Source organism: Rousettus aegyptiacus, unplaced genomic scaffold, assembly GCF_014176215.1.
Source record: "Rousettus aegyptiacus isolate mRouAeg1 unplaced genomic scaffold, mRouAeg1.p scaffold_m13_p_17, whole genome shotgun sequence".
Lineage (NCBI taxonomy): Eukaryota > Metazoa > Chordata > Mammalia > Chiroptera > Pteropodidae > Rousettus > Rousettus aegyptiacus.
The window spans coordinates 4,996,302-5,016,145 of NW_023416292.1; the positions used below are offsets into that span (position 1 = coordinate 4,996,302).

General features: G+C 39.5%; 2 protein-coding genes across 2 annotated transcripts in view; both read left to right on the top strand.

Annotated features, from left to right (window-relative positions):
• Positions 1-221: 221 nt before the first annotated feature.
• Positions 222-3,388, top strand: LOC118612962 (complement component receptor 1-like protein). Its single transcript, XM_036235275.1, has 4 exons — positions 222-273; positions 330-767; positions 2,879-3,055; positions 3,153-3,388. Exons 1-4 carry the CDS (start codon positions 222-224, stop codon positions 3,257-3,259), a joined length of 774 nt encoding a protein of 257 aa, XP_036091168.1. The 3' UTR covers positions 3,260-3,388.
• A 553-nt stretch (positions 3,389-3,941) lies between these two features.
• Positions 3,942-19,844, top strand: part of LOC107497854 (complement receptor type 1) — a 29,984-nt gene continuing 14,081 nt past the window's right edge. The window contains exons 1-8 of the mRNA XM_036234457.1: positions 3,942-4,363; positions 6,420-6,638; positions 7,602-8,000; positions 9,466-9,642; positions 9,725-9,827; positions 11,941-12,026; positions 16,236-16,463; positions 17,423-17,599. Of these exons, the coding sequence (XP_036090350.1) occupies positions 4,060-4,363; positions 6,420-6,638; positions 7,602-8,000; positions 9,466-9,642; positions 9,725-9,827; positions 11,941-12,026; positions 16,236-16,463; positions 17,423-17,599 (1,693 nt within the window). The 5' untranslated portion in view covers positions 3,942-4,059. The remainder of the gene's footprint in view (positions 4,364-6,419; positions 6,639-7,601; positions 8,001-9,465; positions 9,643-9,724; positions 9,828-11,940; positions 12,027-16,235; positions 16,464-17,422; positions 17,600-19,844) is intronic.

Consider the following 19,844-nt stretch of genomic DNA (forward strand, 5'->3'; position numbering starts at 1 on the left):
TCGTGCTTTATTTCTTTTTTATTGGTCGTGCCAGAGCTTTTCGTTTTAACTTATTTCACGAAGAGTCTACATCTATTGCTGAGCAATAGAATAAAGCCAAGTGCCTCTACAGAGAGAGAACGGAATTAACAATAGCGAAACAACATATAAAGTCTCGGTTACAATGAGGAGAGCAGAAGCAATAATGCTGTGGTTACTTAATTTACACTTGCATAAAACACATGTCGTTACATGACAAAACATTAGATAAGAGCAGAAGTGTTGTGGATATTCGTATTTGGAAATCCGGGCTCTTTATAAAACTGATTACCAAAGTTTATAACCTTAAGAAATTGAGGTTTTCATTAAATCGCTGTCCCTTTGCTCAGGTATTCACTGCAGGCCGCCTCCAGCCATCGCCAACGGAGATTTCTTCAGCAATAACAGAGAGTATTTTCAGTATGGAGTGGTGGTGACCTATCGCTGCAATCTGGGAGAGAGAGGGAAAAAGCTGTACGACCTCGTGGGCGAGGCATCGATACACTGCACCAGCAAAGACGACGGAGCCGGCATCTGGAGCGGGCCTCCCCCTCAGTGCATTGTACCCAACAAATGCACGCCCCCAGACGTCGAAAATGGAATAAGGGAGTCTGAGAACAGAAGCTTGTTTTCCTTAAACGAAGTCGTGAGGTTCAGGTGTCAGCCTGGCTTTGTCATGACAGGGCCCTCCCGTGTGCGATGCCAGGCCCAAAACAAATGGGAGCCGGGGTTGCCCAGCTGCTCCAGGGGTGAGTCTGACTGAGGCCTTGAAGGGGCCTACAGATGGCATGAGTTGTAGGAAAGTCACGAGGTCAGCGTTTGTTCTGGGGGAAAGATGTGTAGTGAACAGTGTGATTGAGCAGATTTTCTTGGGCGAGAACATGATATAAAGAACGTGCATGTAAGTGTGTATGTGCATGCGTGTGAGATAAAATGGAGAAGCAAAGCTCAGTCTGGGCACAGGATATGAAATGTGTCCTCTGGATTCTTATTAACGGAAGTTCTCTGTCCACATCACTACTTTCATTCTTCACCTATCAGTTACATGGGAGTACAATGATCACTAGCATGTGCTGAGTCATTTCTCTGGTCAGTTACCGTAACACAGGCTATGTGTGCACTCATTTAATGCTGAAAACAAAGGTATAAGGTAGTTACTACTACTTTTTCCATGTGTTACAGATAAAATGAGTCTTAGAAAGGTAAGATAACCTGCCAAGATTAAACAGATACTAACATCCAGACAGAACACTGGAACACAAGTCTGCCTGACTCCAGACCCATCAAATCAAAACCACTCTAGATGTTTCAAGGGGTGAGACCCTTAGTGTTCATAACAGGATACGAGGATGTTGGAGGGGCAGGAAGAGCAAAAGGAGGAAGGCAGTGTTACCAGAGAGCGAGAAGCTGCCGTTCTTCCAGATCTAGGGCGCAAGCATGTGCACTCACTGCTGAAAGGGTCACAGAGAGCACAAGCATCTCCTCCAATGCTGCTAAAGTTGCCGGAGCTGCCACTGCTGCCAGTATATGGCTGAGACGGCTGGAGCCAAAGTCATGGTATTTATTGCTAGAAGTGAAGTTGCTGCTGCTAAGCAAGAGCCACACACTGCCATTTCCTGAGCCTCCTCTAGAGGAAGAATGGCTTTTATTATCTCCCACCTTTTAGTTCGTTACATATGCCACCTATTGACAGAGCTTAACCAGAACCCAGTTGGCCAGGAAGATAAAGAGTTGTAGTCTGCATGCTTCCAGCCCCAAGAATCAAAGATAATGCAGAGGTGTTGGCTCTGTCGATAGAAATTTAAGCAACACGGCACTTAAAAATCACATCATTGTGCATTTATCAATCAAGGGAGGCAGTGGGTAATGAGCCCTGAACATAGGTGTTATAACATCAGAGTATTTACAAAGTCCTCGAGGGGGTCACCTGTTCTAGTCCAGTCCCCCTGTGACGCTTGAGAAAGCCCAAGACCAAAGACGGGAACTGACCTGCTGCTGGGAGCCAAAAGGAAGTTATTTTAAATTTTATTACAATTTTAGAAAATTTAGTTGAGACTCGAGTGCATTCTGATTCTGAGTTCAAACCAACCGCTTAAAAAGATCATCGCAGACTCAGTTACAATATGCTATGCGCAATATGCACTCTCATTATGAGGACTGTAGCTTTTTTTTAAGAAAGCGTCGTTCAGCGGTTGCAGATCTTTCCGTTGGAATGAAATGAATGTTTGAGCAACACCTTGATATACAGAGTGCAGAGAGGAAACTCACAGTTCTCCTCCAACCCATGTCAGGGGACCACTGAGAGAGGAGTTGCAAGGGGGTGAAAAGAGACTTGAATTCTGTTCGGTGCACTAGGATGTGACTGGCGATTGGCATATCAATTAGATGAGACTTGGGCACGACATTCCTTATTGTCCAAAAGGTGAACAGTTAATTGACAATGCCTTTCGGAAAGGTAGTACGAAGTTGTACAACTCCTTCAATCTTGACCAGTGTGTACCAGGTAGCCAGTAATAGAAAGTATTCTAGAAGAGAACTATCTGCTGTGTAATCTTAGGTGAGTACTTTAGATGGAAAACAGTTGAATCAAGGAGATCTCAGTTTTGGTCACAGTCCTGCAGTGTATCAGTTCCGTGGGTTTGGGCTAGCCACTTCCTCTCTCTGTCTCCCTGTGTCTCTGTCTGTCTTTCTGTCCGTCTCTCTTTTTCTCCCTCTCTAATTTTGCCATTAATAAAATGAGGGTGTTAGTCTACCAGATTTATATAACATATAGACTTATAGTTATGATTCTGTTGGCCAATTGAGCAGCAGGGAAAAGTTATTGTCACACAACTAACAACACGTGGTTCTCCTTCCCAAGTATGTCAGCCACCTCCAGAGATCCTGCATGGTAAGCACACCCTGAGCAACGAGGAGGACGTTTCCCCCGGGCAGGAAGTGTTCTACAGCTGTGAGTCCGGCTACGATCTCCGAGGGGCTGCTTCTCTGCGCTGTACGCCCCAGGGAGACTGGAGCCCAGCAGCCCCCAGGTGTACAGGTAGGTGCCTACACTGTCGTCCGGTTTGACATTTTTACCTGGTGTGGCTATTCTCCACATGCCAGTGTTATTTCTGTTTGTTTTTCTTTTACTCCAGTGAAATCGTGTGATCACTTCCTAGACCAACTCCCTAATGGCCGTGTGCTCTTTCCGCTTAATCTGGAGCTTGGGGCAAAAGTGTCCTTCTTTTGTAATGAAGGGTGAGTGTGAATTTCCCTGGTCCACTGGACACGGAAATCAAAGTTAGAAGTTAATTCAAAAAGAGAAGGTGTGGGTAAAAACAAAGAATTCGGTGACGTTAAATTTTGGAAGTATATATGGGAAGTAAGAATATCAAGCAAACAGAGCTCATAATATGACATACGAAGAGAAAACCAGGACACGTATTCAATGGAACGTTCCAAGACCAATATGACTACTGGTTATGAATACATATAGGAGACACATTAAGTGAAAAACATCATATTTTCCGAGTGGAAAAGAATAAGAGTAATGTGAAGAGCACAGAAGTTTGCTTTATACTAGAAGTAAAAGTTTGAAAATAATGATTTTTTAACCAATCACATATCTTCTAGTTAGTAATGGGCTGGCTAAGGGTTTTAATCAGGATCATGGTGGCTGAGGTTCATGTTTTGGGTGAGGTTATTAACCCGTTTATGTGAATCTAGTGCTCTTCATGGCGTGCACGTCTCTACACGGGAAGCATCAAGCATGAATTTGCTCTTCAATAGCCCAACATGCTGTTTGAGCCATCTTCACAACCATCACAAATGCAGAGGCCACAGAACAGTCTTTGTTCCTCGTCCAGTTATTCTCTGCTTTTGCAGTCCAAACTGGGTGCTGTTTTACTTGCCGTTCCAGTGTCAGCCTTAGGAGAATGTTACATGAGAAGACTGGGTTTCCCATAATACAAGAAGTAGTTTATCATGTTAATCCTAAGATGATCAGCCAGAGATTCGCTTCTCTGGGTCTGAGTCCAGTGTCAAGGAGATGACAGTTATGCTATGACTGCTTTCTTCGCCACAGGCCAGGACTACGTATTATGTGACCAAGTTACTGTGCTTTACTGTCCTACCTTAAAGAAAGCGACATGGCCTCTGAACTTCTGCCTCCTGTTGGTTTCAGGTCCTCAAAATGCTGAGATTTTGCAGGGCCCAAGATTGCAAACGAATGGCATTTGGGCTGAAACATCTCACCTATTCACTACCATTTTCTTCTTTAGATTCCGATTAAAAGGCAGTTCTGCAAGTCATTGTGTCTTGGTTGGAATGGAAACCCTTTGGAACAGCAGCGCTCCTGTTTGTGAACGTGAGTAGAAGGAAGGGCATTTTAGGCCAGTCTCGTCCCTTGATTTGTTGAGTACTTTGACCTGTGGCCTCCCCTGTCGTTGTTCTCGTATTTTCTAATCTGAACTCATGGATGAAGTTGTTGCCATCCGTAATAGAGATTTATTGTTGATCAATTAGGTTTTGTGCAACACAATGTGCATCATGTGTTTGGGGAACCATTGGCACCGTCTCTGTCATTTTGAATTCTGTGTTCTATGTAATGAATCCTACAGCAGTTTGCCTGTAGGGTCAGGAGAGATTAGATAATGTGAAGGTTTTCCCCTGCCTTCTTTTTCGGATTGGCGTAGCCTTCCTTACGGAGGAAAGGTAAGGAATGAAGGAGGACGGAAGAGAAAGGCCTCCTTTTCTGAAATTAACTGCTCGAGTCCTTCCTTCATGATCCTTTCGGCCTGCCTTCCTTCCGTCCTTCCTTCCTCCCCTTCCTTCCCTTCATTACTTCATTACTTCCTTCCTTCCTTCCTTCCTTCCTTCCTTCCTTCCTCCGTCCCTCTTTTCTGGCTTCTTTCTTTTTCTTTTTTTCCTTTCTTTTTTCCCTTCTATTTTTTTTTCCTACCAGCAAGGTGCAATCTTTCTACAATTTTTCTACTTGCCAGTATATAAAATGTGCAACATTCATTCCTTCAATCGATTATTTACTGAGCACATATTATGTGCTTGATGTTCTTCTAATCACTTGTGTCATAGCAGTGAACAAGATAAGTTAATTCCCTGTCCCCATGTTATTGGTAATGAAGTGAGCAGATAGATGGTCAGGAAAAACAGTACCCAAATAAATGTTATGGAAATCATGGAGCAGAGTCATTCAGGGATGAGGGAAAAGAGGGGAGCAACATTATGCAGGGTAAGCAGTATAAGACTCCTTAAGCTCTCAAAACATGCACCTCAATAAATCATGATGAAAAATTTAGAAAAAAATAGCTGATTAAAAAATGAGTCTCTGATGTGCAGCATCACTAGTAATTACTCCTAGTCTACCCTTTCATATTTTCCCCAGTGAAAGACAGGGCTTTGCTTCATCTCTTGTTCCTAACGATTGGAAAATACATAGTTTTTAAACAATCAAATTTTACTACAATGTTTATGTTGCTAGAAACCTACTCAGACATCAAAATGTGCTCTTAATAGTAAAACTTATGAGAACATACTGATGAAAATAGACTACTGCTATCCAAGAAACACAGTATTCCTTGATGTAACATGACAGGTGGCTGTCCTGCGGGCATGCATGTTTGGTTATTGTTTGGAATTTCTTATTTTTCATGACTCTTCCTAGTTGACGTATTTTCTTCCAAACCCGAAGGCCAGGTGGAAACGCCAGTTAGAAGTGAGGAAGGGACTGTTCAAAACAGACAAGCGGATACTAGATAGAAGTAAACATTTGAGGCCTGACAAAAAGTAAAGAAGAATAAATCACGGATCCATACATTTTAATAAACAAAGCAGTTCTAATCATTAGAGTTTCGATTCATTGTGTCAGCACTACTATCATAATCAAGACTGATGGCCAGTATCAATAAGTTATCAAGGAAAGTTGTCATGTCTTTAAGGTGCTTAGTATGCGTGGAATACATTGTAGAAATACTTACCGAGAATTTAAGCTCCTTGGAGGACAATGACTTTATCTGTGCTCTTTACCACCATATACCCTGGCCCTGATGAGTGGCTAACCCAAAATAGGTACTCAACTAATATTTATTGAGTAAATGAATGAGTTACCCTCCGAATGGTTACATCTCTTCTTTAAAGGTTTCGGTACTTATCTGAAGGTATTAAGTTTTATTTTCTGGAAAATTTAACTATGTGAAAGAGTCAAGAGCAGCACATTTCTTTGGTACTTTTTCGATAAGACGCACAATTAAGATCTCCTTTTGTTCAGTCCATCTCATCGGGGGCCTCCACCAAAGGTATAGTGCCATAACAGTTTTTTAGGTAGCACCAATCATAGCACCTATGACTGTAGAATACCTCTGGTGAAAACTCCTCAGGGAAACTGAGAGCTCTCGCCTTCTTTCCAGAAATCCTGTGTCCAAATCCTCCAGATATCCCGAATGGAAGACACACAGGAAAACCTCTGGAAGTCTTTACTTTTGGGAAAGAAGTAACTTACACATGTGACCACCACCCAGACAGAGGGGTGCCCTTCAACCTCTCTGGGGAGAGCACCATCCGCTGCACAAAGGACAGTCAAGGGAATGGCATTTGGAGCAGCCCTGCCCCTCGCTGTGGACTTCCAGGTGAGTGCACACTACCCTGCATTCCAAACGACTTCAGAATATTTAAACCAGAACTTCCACATTTTACAATTACAGTTTCATGTGTATTTGTGCACTTGACACAATTAAGTGACAAATCAATAAGAAGTGGGTTTTTTTTTAATTAAAAATTATTGGGGTGATATCCCTAAAATCAAATAAGTTTCAAGGGTATAATTCAACAGTATGTCATATGCAGCATAAACAAATAGAAAGTTAGCAAAAGAAGCCCTGCTTCCTCTCTGCCATCTCTTAACACCAGGTCATATATTGAAGCAGTCGCGCTCTCCCTTTCTCCTTGGTCTTTGTCTGAACAATGACATTCCATCTTCCTACGAGTCGTTTGGAATACGAGCTTCCTACGCTTTGGGCTACACAGAGAGATGAGCAATTTCAGAAGAACAAAGACTATAAAAGGACATAACCCTGGGTTTGGTGATAATGTGCAGAAATCACATACCTATATCCTAAATATCCACATTCTCCAAATTGTTAGCATCATGTAGAACACATTTGATTATCTTTCTTACTTCTGAATCTGTGATTATTGTGTTTCTCATGTGTTAATATTGTGGAATCGTGCTTTATTTCTTTTTTATTGGTCGTGCCAGAGCTTTTCGTTTTAACTTATTTCACGAAGAGTCTACATCTATTGCTGAGCAATAGAATAAAGCCAAGTGCCTCTACAGAGAGAGAACGGAATTAACAATAGCGAAACAACATATAAAGTCTCGGTTACAATGAGGAGAGCAGAAGCAATAATGCTGTGGTTACTTAATTTACACTTGCATAAAACACATGTCGTTACATGACAAAACATTAGATAAGAGCAGAAGTGTTGTGGATATTCGTATTTGGAAATCCGGGCTCTTTATAAAACTGATTACCAAAGTTTATAACCTTAAGAAATTGAGGTTTTCATTAAATCGCTGTCCCTTTGCTCAGGTATTCACTGCAGGCCGCCTCCAGCCATCGCCAACGGAGATTTCTTCAGCAATAACAGAGAGTATTTTCAGTATGGAGTGGTGGTGACCTATCGCTGCAATCTGGGAGAGAGAGGGAAAAAGCTGTACGACCTCGTGGGCGAGGCATCGATACACTGCACCAGCAAAGACGACGGAGCCGGCATCTGGAGCGGGCCTCCCCCTCAGTGCATTGTACCCAACAAATGCACGCCCCCAGACGTCGAAAATGGAATAAGGGAGTCTGAGAACAGAAGCTTGTTTTCCTTAAACGAAGTCGTGAGGTTCAGGTGTCAGCCTGGCTTTGTCATGACAGGGCCCTCCCGTGTGCGATGCCAGGCCCAAAACAAATGGGAGCCGGGGTTGCCCAGCTGCTCCAGGGGTGAGTCTGACTGAGGCCTTGAAGGGGCCTACAGATGGCATGAGTTGTAGGATGATCAGGAGGTCAGTGTTTTTTCTGGGGGAACATTTTGATGGTGAGCAGTGTGAGTAAATTTTGGGGTCTGTAGCATGAAATTAAGGCGTTGTATGTGTGTGTGTCTGTGTATGTGTGTTTGCATGTATACTCTTGTACATATATTTATTTTGAGAAACAAGTTCTTAATCAAGGAAGAAGACATTTGAGACTCATATTGAGCAACTCTCAGGGCAAAGTACCATCTCCAGTGTCTCTCAATTAGATTGAAAAATGGTGTGGACTTTATGGTCCGCTGTGTAATAAGCACTTTACATGCATTATTTCATCTGTAGTTTATAATATCCTTTGAAATAATGTTTATCTCCATATGACAGTAAACTTACCTTGCTCTTTCTGATGTTACATAAATCATCCAAATCACATGCTTCCAAGTGGCATACTCAGAAACAGAATGCACGTGTGTCAGACCCCAGAGCCTGGATGTTGTGGGTTCTTTCCATTCTTCTATCAACATCTATCACAGAAAGAAAGAAACTTGCTTATGAAGACATATCACAGCCTCAGAATAGTCACAGAGATTTTAGAGTTTGTCTTTTCTGGTCCACCTCCTATATTTTATTGCTAAGAATCTGAAGTTGAAATTAAAAGTAACTTGCTCAAAGTCAAATAGATTCTTCATTCATCTTTAATTAGATATATATTAGGTTGAAGTTCACAAGTTCTGATATCCTCAGCACACACCAAAAGGGCAATAAGTGGAGGCAGCCAGACCTTGACTTAAATACTTTCTGGGCAATAGGCTCTCTCATTACAAGGACTAACTTATTGAAGGGATTTTGTTCTCAAGCTTGTCTTGTCTTCTTATGCCACAATAGCTGGTTTAGGAATAGATTGATGAATGTGATGGTTAATATATTGGGACAGAGAGGGAGTTTACAGTTCTTCCACCAACCCATATCAGCTTTATGCAATCACTCAGAGAGCAACTGGGAGGACAAACAGACAGAGACATAAATGTTGATTATTACTACACTTTGATTTTCCAAGTACAATAAAAGAGACAAAGAGAAATCTGTTAAACAGATTTAAGCTCAAGAAAGCTTCTCGTTACCTAAAATATGAGGCTGTATTGGATTGTCATTCCAGAAAATATGTGGATGAAGAAGCCCACCAACACAAATAACTGTATACTGAATAACCAGCACTAGAAGAAGGGACCCCCATACCTGGTGCACCTATGAAAGTATTTTAGACCTTGTGCCAGAAAGAAGTGGGTTCTAATTCTCTACCTCAAAGGCTTTGGCTATATCTCTCCCCTATTCTTAACTTCTACATTAGTAAAATGAGAGGGTTGGAGTATCATTTGTCTTTATTAAACTTGAACTTCTTTAATTATGAGTCTCTAACTTTGGACTTGTTCTTTTCCCAGTATGTCAGCCACCTCCAGAAATCCTCCATGGTAAGCATGCCCTAAGGGACAAAGACAACTTTTCCCCTGGACAGGAAGTGTTCTACAGCTGTGAGCCCGGCTATGATCTCATAGGAGCTGCTTCTCTGCGCTGTATGCCCCAGGGAGACTGGAGCCCAGCAGTCCCCAAATGTGCAGGTACCGTCTTCTCGTCTGGTTTGCAGATGAATCTCTTTGTACTTCACATAATGATCTTCCTTCTGATTTTTTTTTTCTTTAGTGAAATCATGTGATGACTTTTTGGACCAACTCCCTAATGGCCATGTGCTCCTTCCACTTAATCTTCACCTTGGGGCAAAAGTGTCCTTCGTTTGTGATGAGGGGTGAGTGTGACCCAAAATAGAGAACAGAGACTCAATGCTGGATGCTAATATGCTGACACCCTAGGCAATGGGGATTTATTTTAAAAGGGGGCTGACTAATGGAAAAGAATACTAAAAGAGCCTAATATCTGAAACAAAGTTTGGAAAGTATGGTAAGAACCATATGAAACCATGAATAGATGTTACTTGAAATGTGAGCATTAGTCTTTAAAAGGGAAAATAGTAAATAAACTGAACAGTAGAAATATAACAACAGATTTTGACTTTAAATATATGGATAAATAGTAATTTGTAGGCATAAAGAGATCAATATTCCAGAAGTGTTAAAGTTTGATAATTAAAAGTATTATTATCAGTAACATACAAGGAATGTTTTAGGAAATTTTTTAACCAACAGTAGAATTTAGAACAGAAATAAAAGAGTAAGTAGTATTTTTTAATCCAATTATATATCATCTAATTAGTAGTATTGGATTGGTTGAAGGATCATAAAGACATCTCATATTTCAAGTAACATCATTAACTCTTTCTGTGAATCTAAACGATCTTGGCATTATGTTCCAACGCCATTGGCAGGTACCAAGAATGAACCACAGAGTAGTTGTTCCTAATGTATTCTGTCAACCAATGGTCATAATGCCAATTCAATGATAACTGAAATCCCAATTTGGGGTACAGTGAAAGGGGAGACTTTATTTAGTGCAAACAGCTCAATTGTGATACAGTTTGGCTGTATAACAACATGGCTGTGAGATAACTCCATAGTGTTACAGCTCAAGTATGATATAGCATGGCTGAGGAAACAGCATGGCTATGAAGCCACCCTGGGGCAAGGTGGCCCTGGGGCCCCTCTCTGGCTAGACAGTTTTACTATGCTACAGTCCATCAAGACAGCTTCAGCGTTACAGCTCCAGCCAGAGAAATGCAGACTTAGGTGGAAAGAAAAAGTGTACTCCCAGAGCCAGAAGGGAGCTGACATATTAAAGTCCCTGCCTCTTGTCCCTGGTTGGTCCATAGTCATGTAAATGAGGACTCCAAATTTTAATTGGTCCAAAAAGCATTGTCCTAATTAATCATAATGGAGCCACTCTGACTAGTCAGTAAAGATGCCAATGAGGATATAGCTGTGCAGCTCCAATTGGATGGGAAAAGCCTCAGTCCTATTGGTTGAAATATGATATCAGGAACTATATAATGATTTGTTCAGATGACAGGAGCACAGTGCAGGTGGCAGTCCAGTGGGAAGCAGGAATTCCAGTGTAGGCAGTTAAGTACAGGCTTCTCCCTGAAGCACGGCTTGCAAATAAGGCCCCTGTTTAGCAATAGCTGTTAAGCTCAGCCTAATTTCAGCCCAGTTAGGCACCAGGAGCCCTTATGAACAGATACATTCATTCTTCGGGTCAACAATTTCAAGAACTCCTTGACAGGCATTAAGTATCAGTCACTTAATAAAGACCTGCAGGCAATTCAGGAGGCCATTAGTCTAACAATAAACCAGATGTTTTAGGATAATTGTGCTCCAAAGAATTCTCTCTTCTCACCTTTTCTTCTTTTTTCTAGTTAATTTGACTCTACTCTTCAATAATCTAGATATGTCATAAATCTCATTTAGGAATATTCCAAACGTATTGGGGAAAACGAAAACAAAAACATTCTCTGATATCTTTCCTCACATTCTCTGATTTTCCAACATAAATCAGGATCTGTTTTCTTCCTGGTCCACCAAGAGAGGAAAATGCTACATTTTGCATTAAAGGACAGTTTCTTCTCATAACAAAAAGGGGGCTGCCTGAGAGTAGAAAAAGATGACCTGAAGATCTGGGACCAGACCAAGAAGATGCCTATCTGTGTTTTTTGTTCCTTCTTCAGTTCAGGCCTTTCTGATTATTGAGCTTTGGCAGTTGTTATTGTTTTTTCCCTCATTGGAAGTTGCAATCTTTCAAAATATTTTGGTTCTAAGCCTCTATCAGCTGAGAAACCAAATGAGCTGAGCTTTTTTTGCCTGAGTTTATCGGTATTAAATTGTATTTTAACAAATGGGAAGTTATATCTGTCAATGAAGGGAAAAGGGAAATAGTGTGTTCATCTGGTCACTACTGCTTTTGTTCTTTAGGTTTCATTTAAAGGGAAGTTCAACTAGTTACTGTATCTTGGTTGGAATGAAAAGCCTTTGGAATAACAGTGTTCCTGTGTGTGAACGTGAGTAAAAAAACTATCTATCCATTCTGTATCTTTCCTCTTGGTTTTATTTTTTTCCAATTTCTTAATGCATTTTGCCCCATGAAACAATCAAATGTCTGCTTCTCTGTTTATCTTCATTTTTGATATAAAAATTTCTGTGTTGGAATAGTTCAAAGGAATGTTTTTTGGGAAATAAATCTGAACATCATGTGTTTTGGGGTAACGCCCTATAAATATTTACAAACATACTATGTGCTATAAATGGGAAGAAATGCTTCATAGATGAAGAGAAATTTATACCCTAAAGGTTTGCCAAATTTTCCCTTTTTCTTGTCAACAGTGATAGACACACTTCAGCTTTTCTATCCTTTCCTAAATCATCCAGTCATTTACATACTCATTCAACAATTTTTTAGCCCCTACTATACACCAGTCTTCTAGACAGTGGTAGTATGCCTGTAAACAAGAAAAACTAGGTCCCTGCTCCCATGTTGTTTATATTCTTCTGCAGAAAGAATGATTCAAAAAAAAAAAAAAAAAACGTAAACGAGAAAACAGATAGATAATTGCAAATAATACTAAGTGTTATTAAGAAAAAACAAGGTAGTGCAATAGAGTAGTTAATGTGAAAGGGGATAAGGATAGCTAGGAAAAGAATAAAGTTCCCATTTAAAATAAGATTATTAAAGAAGTCCTTACTGAGAAAGTAACATTTAAGTACTGATGGCAATTAGTTGACTACCAATGTGCATACATAGTGGAAGAGCTTTCTGTTCAGATAAATCAGAAATTGCAAAGGCCTAAGATAGAAATGTTCTTGGCATTTCCTTTGAAAAGCCTGATCTGACATTACAGGAGTAGTAGGATGTAATAAAGAGAAGTAACTCTACATACTGTAAAAATTTAGATGTTCTCTCGGAGCAAGATGGAAAGCCATGGAGCAATAGGAGTAGAAAAGTAACATGATCTAACTTATTTTAATGATATCATTCTGGCTACTCTAGAGAGAATTAAGTTGAATGGGATATGTTGTTCTTAGATTGGAGATTCCCCAGAAAACAGGACCAGAAGTAAAGTTCATGTTATAATGTTCAATTGGAGGGTGCAATCCCAGGGCAGAAAGAGTTGAGAACAAAAAAAGGAGGCAAGGAGGAAAGATCTGCAAATAAATAAAATATATCGTGTTGCCAAAGTGTCGATAAGTTTAACAGGAAAAAGAGAGAGTTTTTTTGGTCATGTAAGACATATGGAGACACTTTATGGAACTGGAACTATCCATTAGGATAGGAAAAACAAATTATCTGTTGTAAGTTTCCTGTATCCTGTCTCCTGTTTATCCCAAGGGTATTAAGCCCCTGGCTTTCATGTTGTATTAGTTGAACTCTGTGGTCAGACTCTGGGGACACCTCTACAACCTGCTGCATGGCACTCCATCTATGCCTAGATGTGGTAGAAGAAGCTGGAATGGCCATGGATCCAGTTTTGTTGACCTGAATGTGATAGTTGCTTTGATTTCTACTGCAATGGGACAGTAGAGGCCATGGAGGAGCTTGTCTTTCACCTTTGGAGAGGCCAAAACAGCTAGTGTTGTTAGGAACTGAGGTAATAGTGGTATAGGTCAGCACTCTTGATTGGGAAAACAGCTGAGGGGACATAAGGCAGGTGCAGCCAAGAAAATCTAGGGGGTACAGCTGAGGGTAAAAGCTGGGTAGCTACTGCAAAAATTAATCAGAGATGTTGGCCAAGGATAGCAGTGGGGGAGGTAATATGAAGTGGTTGAATCCTGGATGCATTTGAAAGGTAGAAATGACAGGATTTGCTGATGGTTCAGATATAGATATTAAAATAAAGACTAAACGAAATCGCCTAGGGAGTCAGTGTGGCCACAGAACAGATGCATGATCTAAGTCTTGTAAATCCAACAATAAGAACTCAGAAAGATGATAAGCAATCAGCAAAAGAGATGAAAAAGAAGCAGCCAGTGTATCAAGAGAAAAAAATTGGAGGATGAAGTATCTTGGGAAACAAGTGAAGAAATTCTTTTAAGAATATGAGACCAAGTAACTGTTTCCAATTCTACAGAGAGGTCAAATAAGATGAGGACAGAAAATTATCATTAGGTTAAGTAACTTGGAGATAACAAGTGACCCTGACAATAGCAGTTTCAGTAGAGTTGTGGAGGCATTTGCTTGATAGGAATGAGTTCAAAGGAGAATGAAGGAGAGGAATGGAAGTTCAAAGACGATATCTCAGAAGAATTCTAATGTAAAGGGAGCAGAGAGATGGGACTATAGTTGCAAAGGGAAGTGAAATTAAGGGAACTATATTTTGTTTTTATGATGACAGAAAAATAGAATGTTAAATAAAGAAACACTACTCATGTATCCAATCCGTCCATGTGTGTCTTGGTTGTAATGAAAAGCCTTTGAAAGAGCAGTATTCCTGAGTGTGAACATGAGTAGAAAGAATAACTGTGTGGCCTAGGTTTCTCCCTTTCTTTTTATTTCCAGTGAGTTTTGCCTCATGGAATCACCTGTAGTCTGGATCTTTATTTAACTAAATTACTAATAAAATATTTTTGTTGGAAAAATTTCAAAACAGGTCATGTAGGTCTTATACACAATATGTTTATGTTACTAATCTGTAAGTCACTAGGTTAATGCCAGTGTCAAAGTTTATGGGGAACATGTGGGGAGACACTGGATGACATGAAAGTCCACCAAATTTTATTTATTTATTTTTGAGTTTTGCCATCTAGGAGTAATTTCTCTTAAATTTGTATGTCTTTTTATCCTCTCACATATCTAAACTATTTATTCATCCTGTTATTTAGTCCAGAGCATTTATTGAGGAGGGGCTTCCTACATGCCAAGACTTCATTTGGGGAGAGGACTGAATAGGGAAGACATATGCCTGCTCTCTCAAGTTTGATTTCCTGAGGAGGCAGACCATGAACTAAGAAAATAAGTAAACACATAAAAATTTAAATACATAAGACAGTATATTAAAAGCGATGTGTTATAGATAGAATAAAACAGTAATATGATAAATTAGTATGGTGAAGGGAGGTGAGTCCATATTTTAAATGATGAAGGGAGCTTCCCTAAATTTTCAAACCACTCATTTAGAAAAAAATTTGGAAGATTCAGAAATTGAGAAATGGGTATTTTAAACACCAAGATATTACTGATTTATCCTACTTTGTTTATTAATATAAGGAAAGACCTATTTTCAATCCACTTTTCCTGATGTTTGGCAATGTTCATTTTAATTTGGATTTTGATAAAATACCTTGCTAGAAACTATTCAAACATTTTATGGAAGTATGATGGAACTTTATGAGAACATTCAATGTGTATAAAACTTAGAAATTCGGTAGACTCAACCTTTCCTGACACATATAAAGCTGAAAATAAATTTATAAGTAAATTTTGGATAAACACGAACACATAGTTGAAATCCAAATATGAGAAGTCAATCATTGTTTGATATACTAAAGCCCTCATTTTGCTTATACTTAACAATTCTGACAAGTTTGAGTATCTCTTCCTAAATTTATGTTAGATTAGAAGTAACAAATTAGTTTTAGGGAAGGAATTGCTAGAAACAGATATACTAACAGAAAGAAGAAATGACAGCAAATAGCCTAGAAGAAAGAAAAAAATGCAAAAAGAAGGGGAAAAGGAAGCTTCCTGGTGCCCTTTAATTTGGCTATAAAGAATCCTATAAGAAACAACGTAATATTCTTTTGACACTATTATGTATTTGGTGTTGGTATGGATGACAACGGTCATAAGTCATCAAGAAAGAGTTACATCTGCTAAAAATGATAGTCCATGTCTAATAAACTTCACCAAGATTCCCTTAAACTTCAGATTGTTGAGGACAAAAACTGTCTATCTTATACCCCATTGTCAGCCCAGGACTGTGACAATACCTGATACAAAGTAGGAGATCAAATGACTGCTGAAATATTAATTATCTTCCAAATTGATTAAAAATTTAGCTACCTAGAGGGTCTTTTGGACTTTAGCAATAAACAGTAAGCTAAGTCTCACCTTTCCTAGTTCCTTCTCAGAAAAAGGTTTATATATTTAAATTCCACCCACCTTAGTTATGTTCTCATAGAATGAAAATGTGTTTATGACACAGTCCCAGGACACCATTATTGTATAATCATTGTAGTTGAAACTCTGATGGAACCTAATGATCTTTTTTTCTTTCTAGAAATCTTCTGTCCAAATCCTCCAGCTATCCTTAATGGGAGTCACACAGGAACTTCTCTCGGAGACATTCCCTATGGAAAAGAAATTACTTACACATGTGACCCCCACCCAGACAAAGGGATGACCTTCAACCTCATTGGGGATAGCACCATCCACTGTACAAGTGACAGTCAAGGGAATGGGTTTTGGAGTGGCCCTGCCCCTCACTGTGAACTTTCTGGTCCTGCTGGTCAGTGTACACTTCTCCTCAATACAGATGGATCAGTATATCTGGGCAAGAACCTCTATATCTTTTTAATGACAATCATTCATGCTTCTGAACACAGCTTTGTTATGAATATCAGATACAGAATTGCCTGCCAGGCAAATAACAGATAGTTCTAGCAGTGCTCCATGTCCCAGTTGGTGGTATTCTAATGACCCTTCCCAATGAGGTGAGGAGTGTAGGATGGCAAATAGAGGAGGGAATAGAGAGTGGAGGGAATCAGTGAGGCACGGATTTTATAGAGAATATTTTCAAAGCAATGAAAATAAATGCTAGAGTAAATATTCAGGTATGCCATCTCTATAACTAGTTGATTTAATTCTAGATAGATATGTGTGCAGAGCAAAATGTGCATGATGATAATAGTTATTTACATTAGAACTGGTAATGCTATAGAAATAATCAGGAAAGTCTGATGTAGGCATTTATACTCCTTTTGTTACTTCTAAGTATTCAGCCTGTGGCTGCATCTTGTTGACCTTTCATCTCACCTCTAACAAAGGGAACTCAGGCTGCCCTAGAGGAGTGGAGTCTAAAATTGTGCTCTTGGCCTCTGTAGTTCATTCCTTTTCATATTAGAATGGCTTTAAATGACAGTATTTGTCATTGGAGGATCCTTTGTGGCTGTGATTGTCCATACAAGCTCCATCCTCCAGTAAGGACAGATAATGCTGAATTGATAGTTTATAGATCCCACTGGTACTTCCGTCTGGTACAGTTTGGAAGTAGAGAATACAGGTTGAGGGGTCTGGGTTTAGATAATCAGTCTTTCAACTGAAAGGCAAACATTTAGTGTCTTGGGGCCTGTCTGCCTGCATCTTCATGTGATTCTAATAGAGTTATTATTAGATGTGTTGATGTGTTCATACTTCTATGTTTAACTGAACGTCTTTTCTTGTGTTTTGTGGGAAACTTGTTCTCAGCATGCTCACATCCACCCAAGATCCGCAATGGGCATCACATTGGAAGACATACATCTCCATATCTTCCTGGGATGACAGTCAGCTACGCTTGTGACCCAGGCTATCTGTTGGTGGGGAATGCCTTCATTTTCTGTACACACGAGAGCACCTGGAGCCAATTTGATCTTTATTGCAAAGGTATCTCTTATTCTTGCTGGGTTTTTATGGAAAATTTATGCAAAAGGCTGAGAGACCCTTTCTGAGAGGATCATAAAATAAGTATCAGTAGTGGAGGAGAAAAGCAGAACAAACATTAGGAAGGAAGGTTGCCCAAGGATCCTCAGCTCTACCAAATAAGTAGGAAGAACTGATGGAATTTCCAGTAATGTGATAGATTTCGAACATATTTTAAATGCTCTCCAAGCTTTTAAATAATAAGATATTTTAGCTCAAGAGGATCTCCAAGGGTTACAGGTGGTCCTTACAAATATCTTTAGAAAGTCGGTAAGAGACAAGAGGCATAGTTTGTTGTGAGGAGAATTGAAGCCTGAAGTGAGGTTGAGCGCAATTAGCTCCTGGAATTACTGGATGTGGAGCTATACAATAATCTCTAAGACCAAAGGTGAGGTGTTTATTTTATCTCTTCCCTGGAACAAGTCATGAGAATTATTTCCATTCTTTCTTTCTATGTTTGCAAAAATGATACCTGACTTACAAATCTTTGTTGGCAATATTCTAAAATGCTACAAAAAAAAAAGTAAAAATCATATTTTGTGACCAAGCATGGTACTGAGATCTTTACAAAAGTGATTTGTGTTAGTCTCCATAAGAATTTGATGAGGTAGAATTATTATTCTTGCTATGTTACAGAGGAGAAAACTGAAGTGTAGAGAGACCCAGTAACTGGTTCCATGATCCATAGCTCACTAGTTATGGTGATAGGATTGGACCACTGCTCAGCCCTTGCTTTTGAACACTGCAAACTATACTATCTCTTTTAAAGCATTTCCTATTTAGAAAAAAAGTGAGCTCACTTTTTACATAATTTTACATAAACATACTCTTTGAGGCTGAAGCAAATCTGACTGGTTTACAATGTGAAAATAAAATTAAAAAATCTATTCTTGGAGTTATTTCTAAGCAGGACTTTTCTCTAATCTTAATGTAATAGAAATGTATACAATGATCATTATTTAACAATTTTGTGTGTGTGTGGTAAATTCGAAAGCATGGAACAACACAAAATGGATTATCACATTCCACACAAAAATATCACTTTTCTCCCTGGATCTTCTTGTTATCCTTATGCGAGCAGCAAACTTTCCAGTGTCCAGTTGGATTCTGTTTCCCTGATGTTGGTTGTATGCTCTTGGGGGAAATGTCCCAGACAGATGAAGAGGTGTGACATTATCAGAGCACAGATGACCTCGAAGATATTGCTGCCCTGGCTAGTGATGCTTTTCCAGCATTCTTTCAATCAACATCAGTCTGAAATTTATATGGCTGATGGTGTGCTCAGGATTGTCTTTCTTGAACAGCGTGTAGGAGTTCAGCACTGTAATGTTTAGAAGGTGGTGAAAGAATTTCTTATACCAAAACTTGTGCCTTTTGTGCTCAGTTACATAAGTGAGCATCTGATCAGCCAAGTCCACTGCTCCCATATTCTCATTATAACACACAATGAAACATGGCTTCTTAGTTTTCTTTCCATTTCTGTTGTCTGCTTCAACCACAGTATCATTGTGGATGTTGACAACATTGTTACCTCCTTCTTGTCAAACCATTTCAATGCCAAAGTTCACTGCAGAATCTGCCTATAGACATCCCCTTTGCAATCCTTTTATTTTTTTAGATCATTTAGCATCTATTCTCTGTTCAAATGAGCTGTCCCAACCCCATCAGTCCTATTTTGATGTAATTCACTGAAAAGTAGGGGAGGTATATAAAAGTTATCAAGGAAGACACAATATCCTTGGCCAAGAAGGTCATTGATCAAGGTAAGAACAATGCATGACGATTTCAGACCATTGGCTGAATCTTTCAAATTCATATGGGGCCCTGTGCGAACAAGCATATTGACTTTTACAAACACATAATCATATTGACTTTTACAAAATACACATAGCCTGAGACCAAATCCTGCTCAATTTGTTGGGATGTACTGCTTCATAGCTAACCAGCCCTTGAACAGCATCAGTGATTCATCTACTGCAATGCTTCCATTTGGAGTATATACAGTTGAAAACTTATTTATAAGAAAGTTGAACAGAGGATTGACCTTCTGCAATGAAATCTAGGCCTTTGGCCAGCAGACATAAGATTGTTGACAAAATGCAGGCACCAGAGCAAAGGTAAAAATCTTTCACCAGTCACAATTTGCCTGAGATAAAGTATATCCAAAAGAGGCCTTGCTGACCAAAACATTTCCAGCTCAAGTTTCTGC

What these genes read in the sequence shown, in the direction of transcription:
- LOC118612962 (XM_036235275.1), top strand. Translation starts at nt 222, where the DNA reads ATGTCGTTACATGACAAAACATTAGATAAGAGCAGAAGTGTTGTGGAT. An exon ending in CAGAAGTGTTGTGGATATTC is followed by an intron (nt 274 to 329) that starts GTATTTGGAAAT and finishes TATAACCTTAAG; the next exon opens with AAATTGAGGTTTTCATTAAA. An exon ending in AGCAGCCCCCAGGTGTACAG is followed by an intron (nt 3,056 to 3,152) that starts GTAGGTGCCTAC and finishes CTTTTACTCCAG; the next exon opens with TGAAATCGTGTGATCACTTC.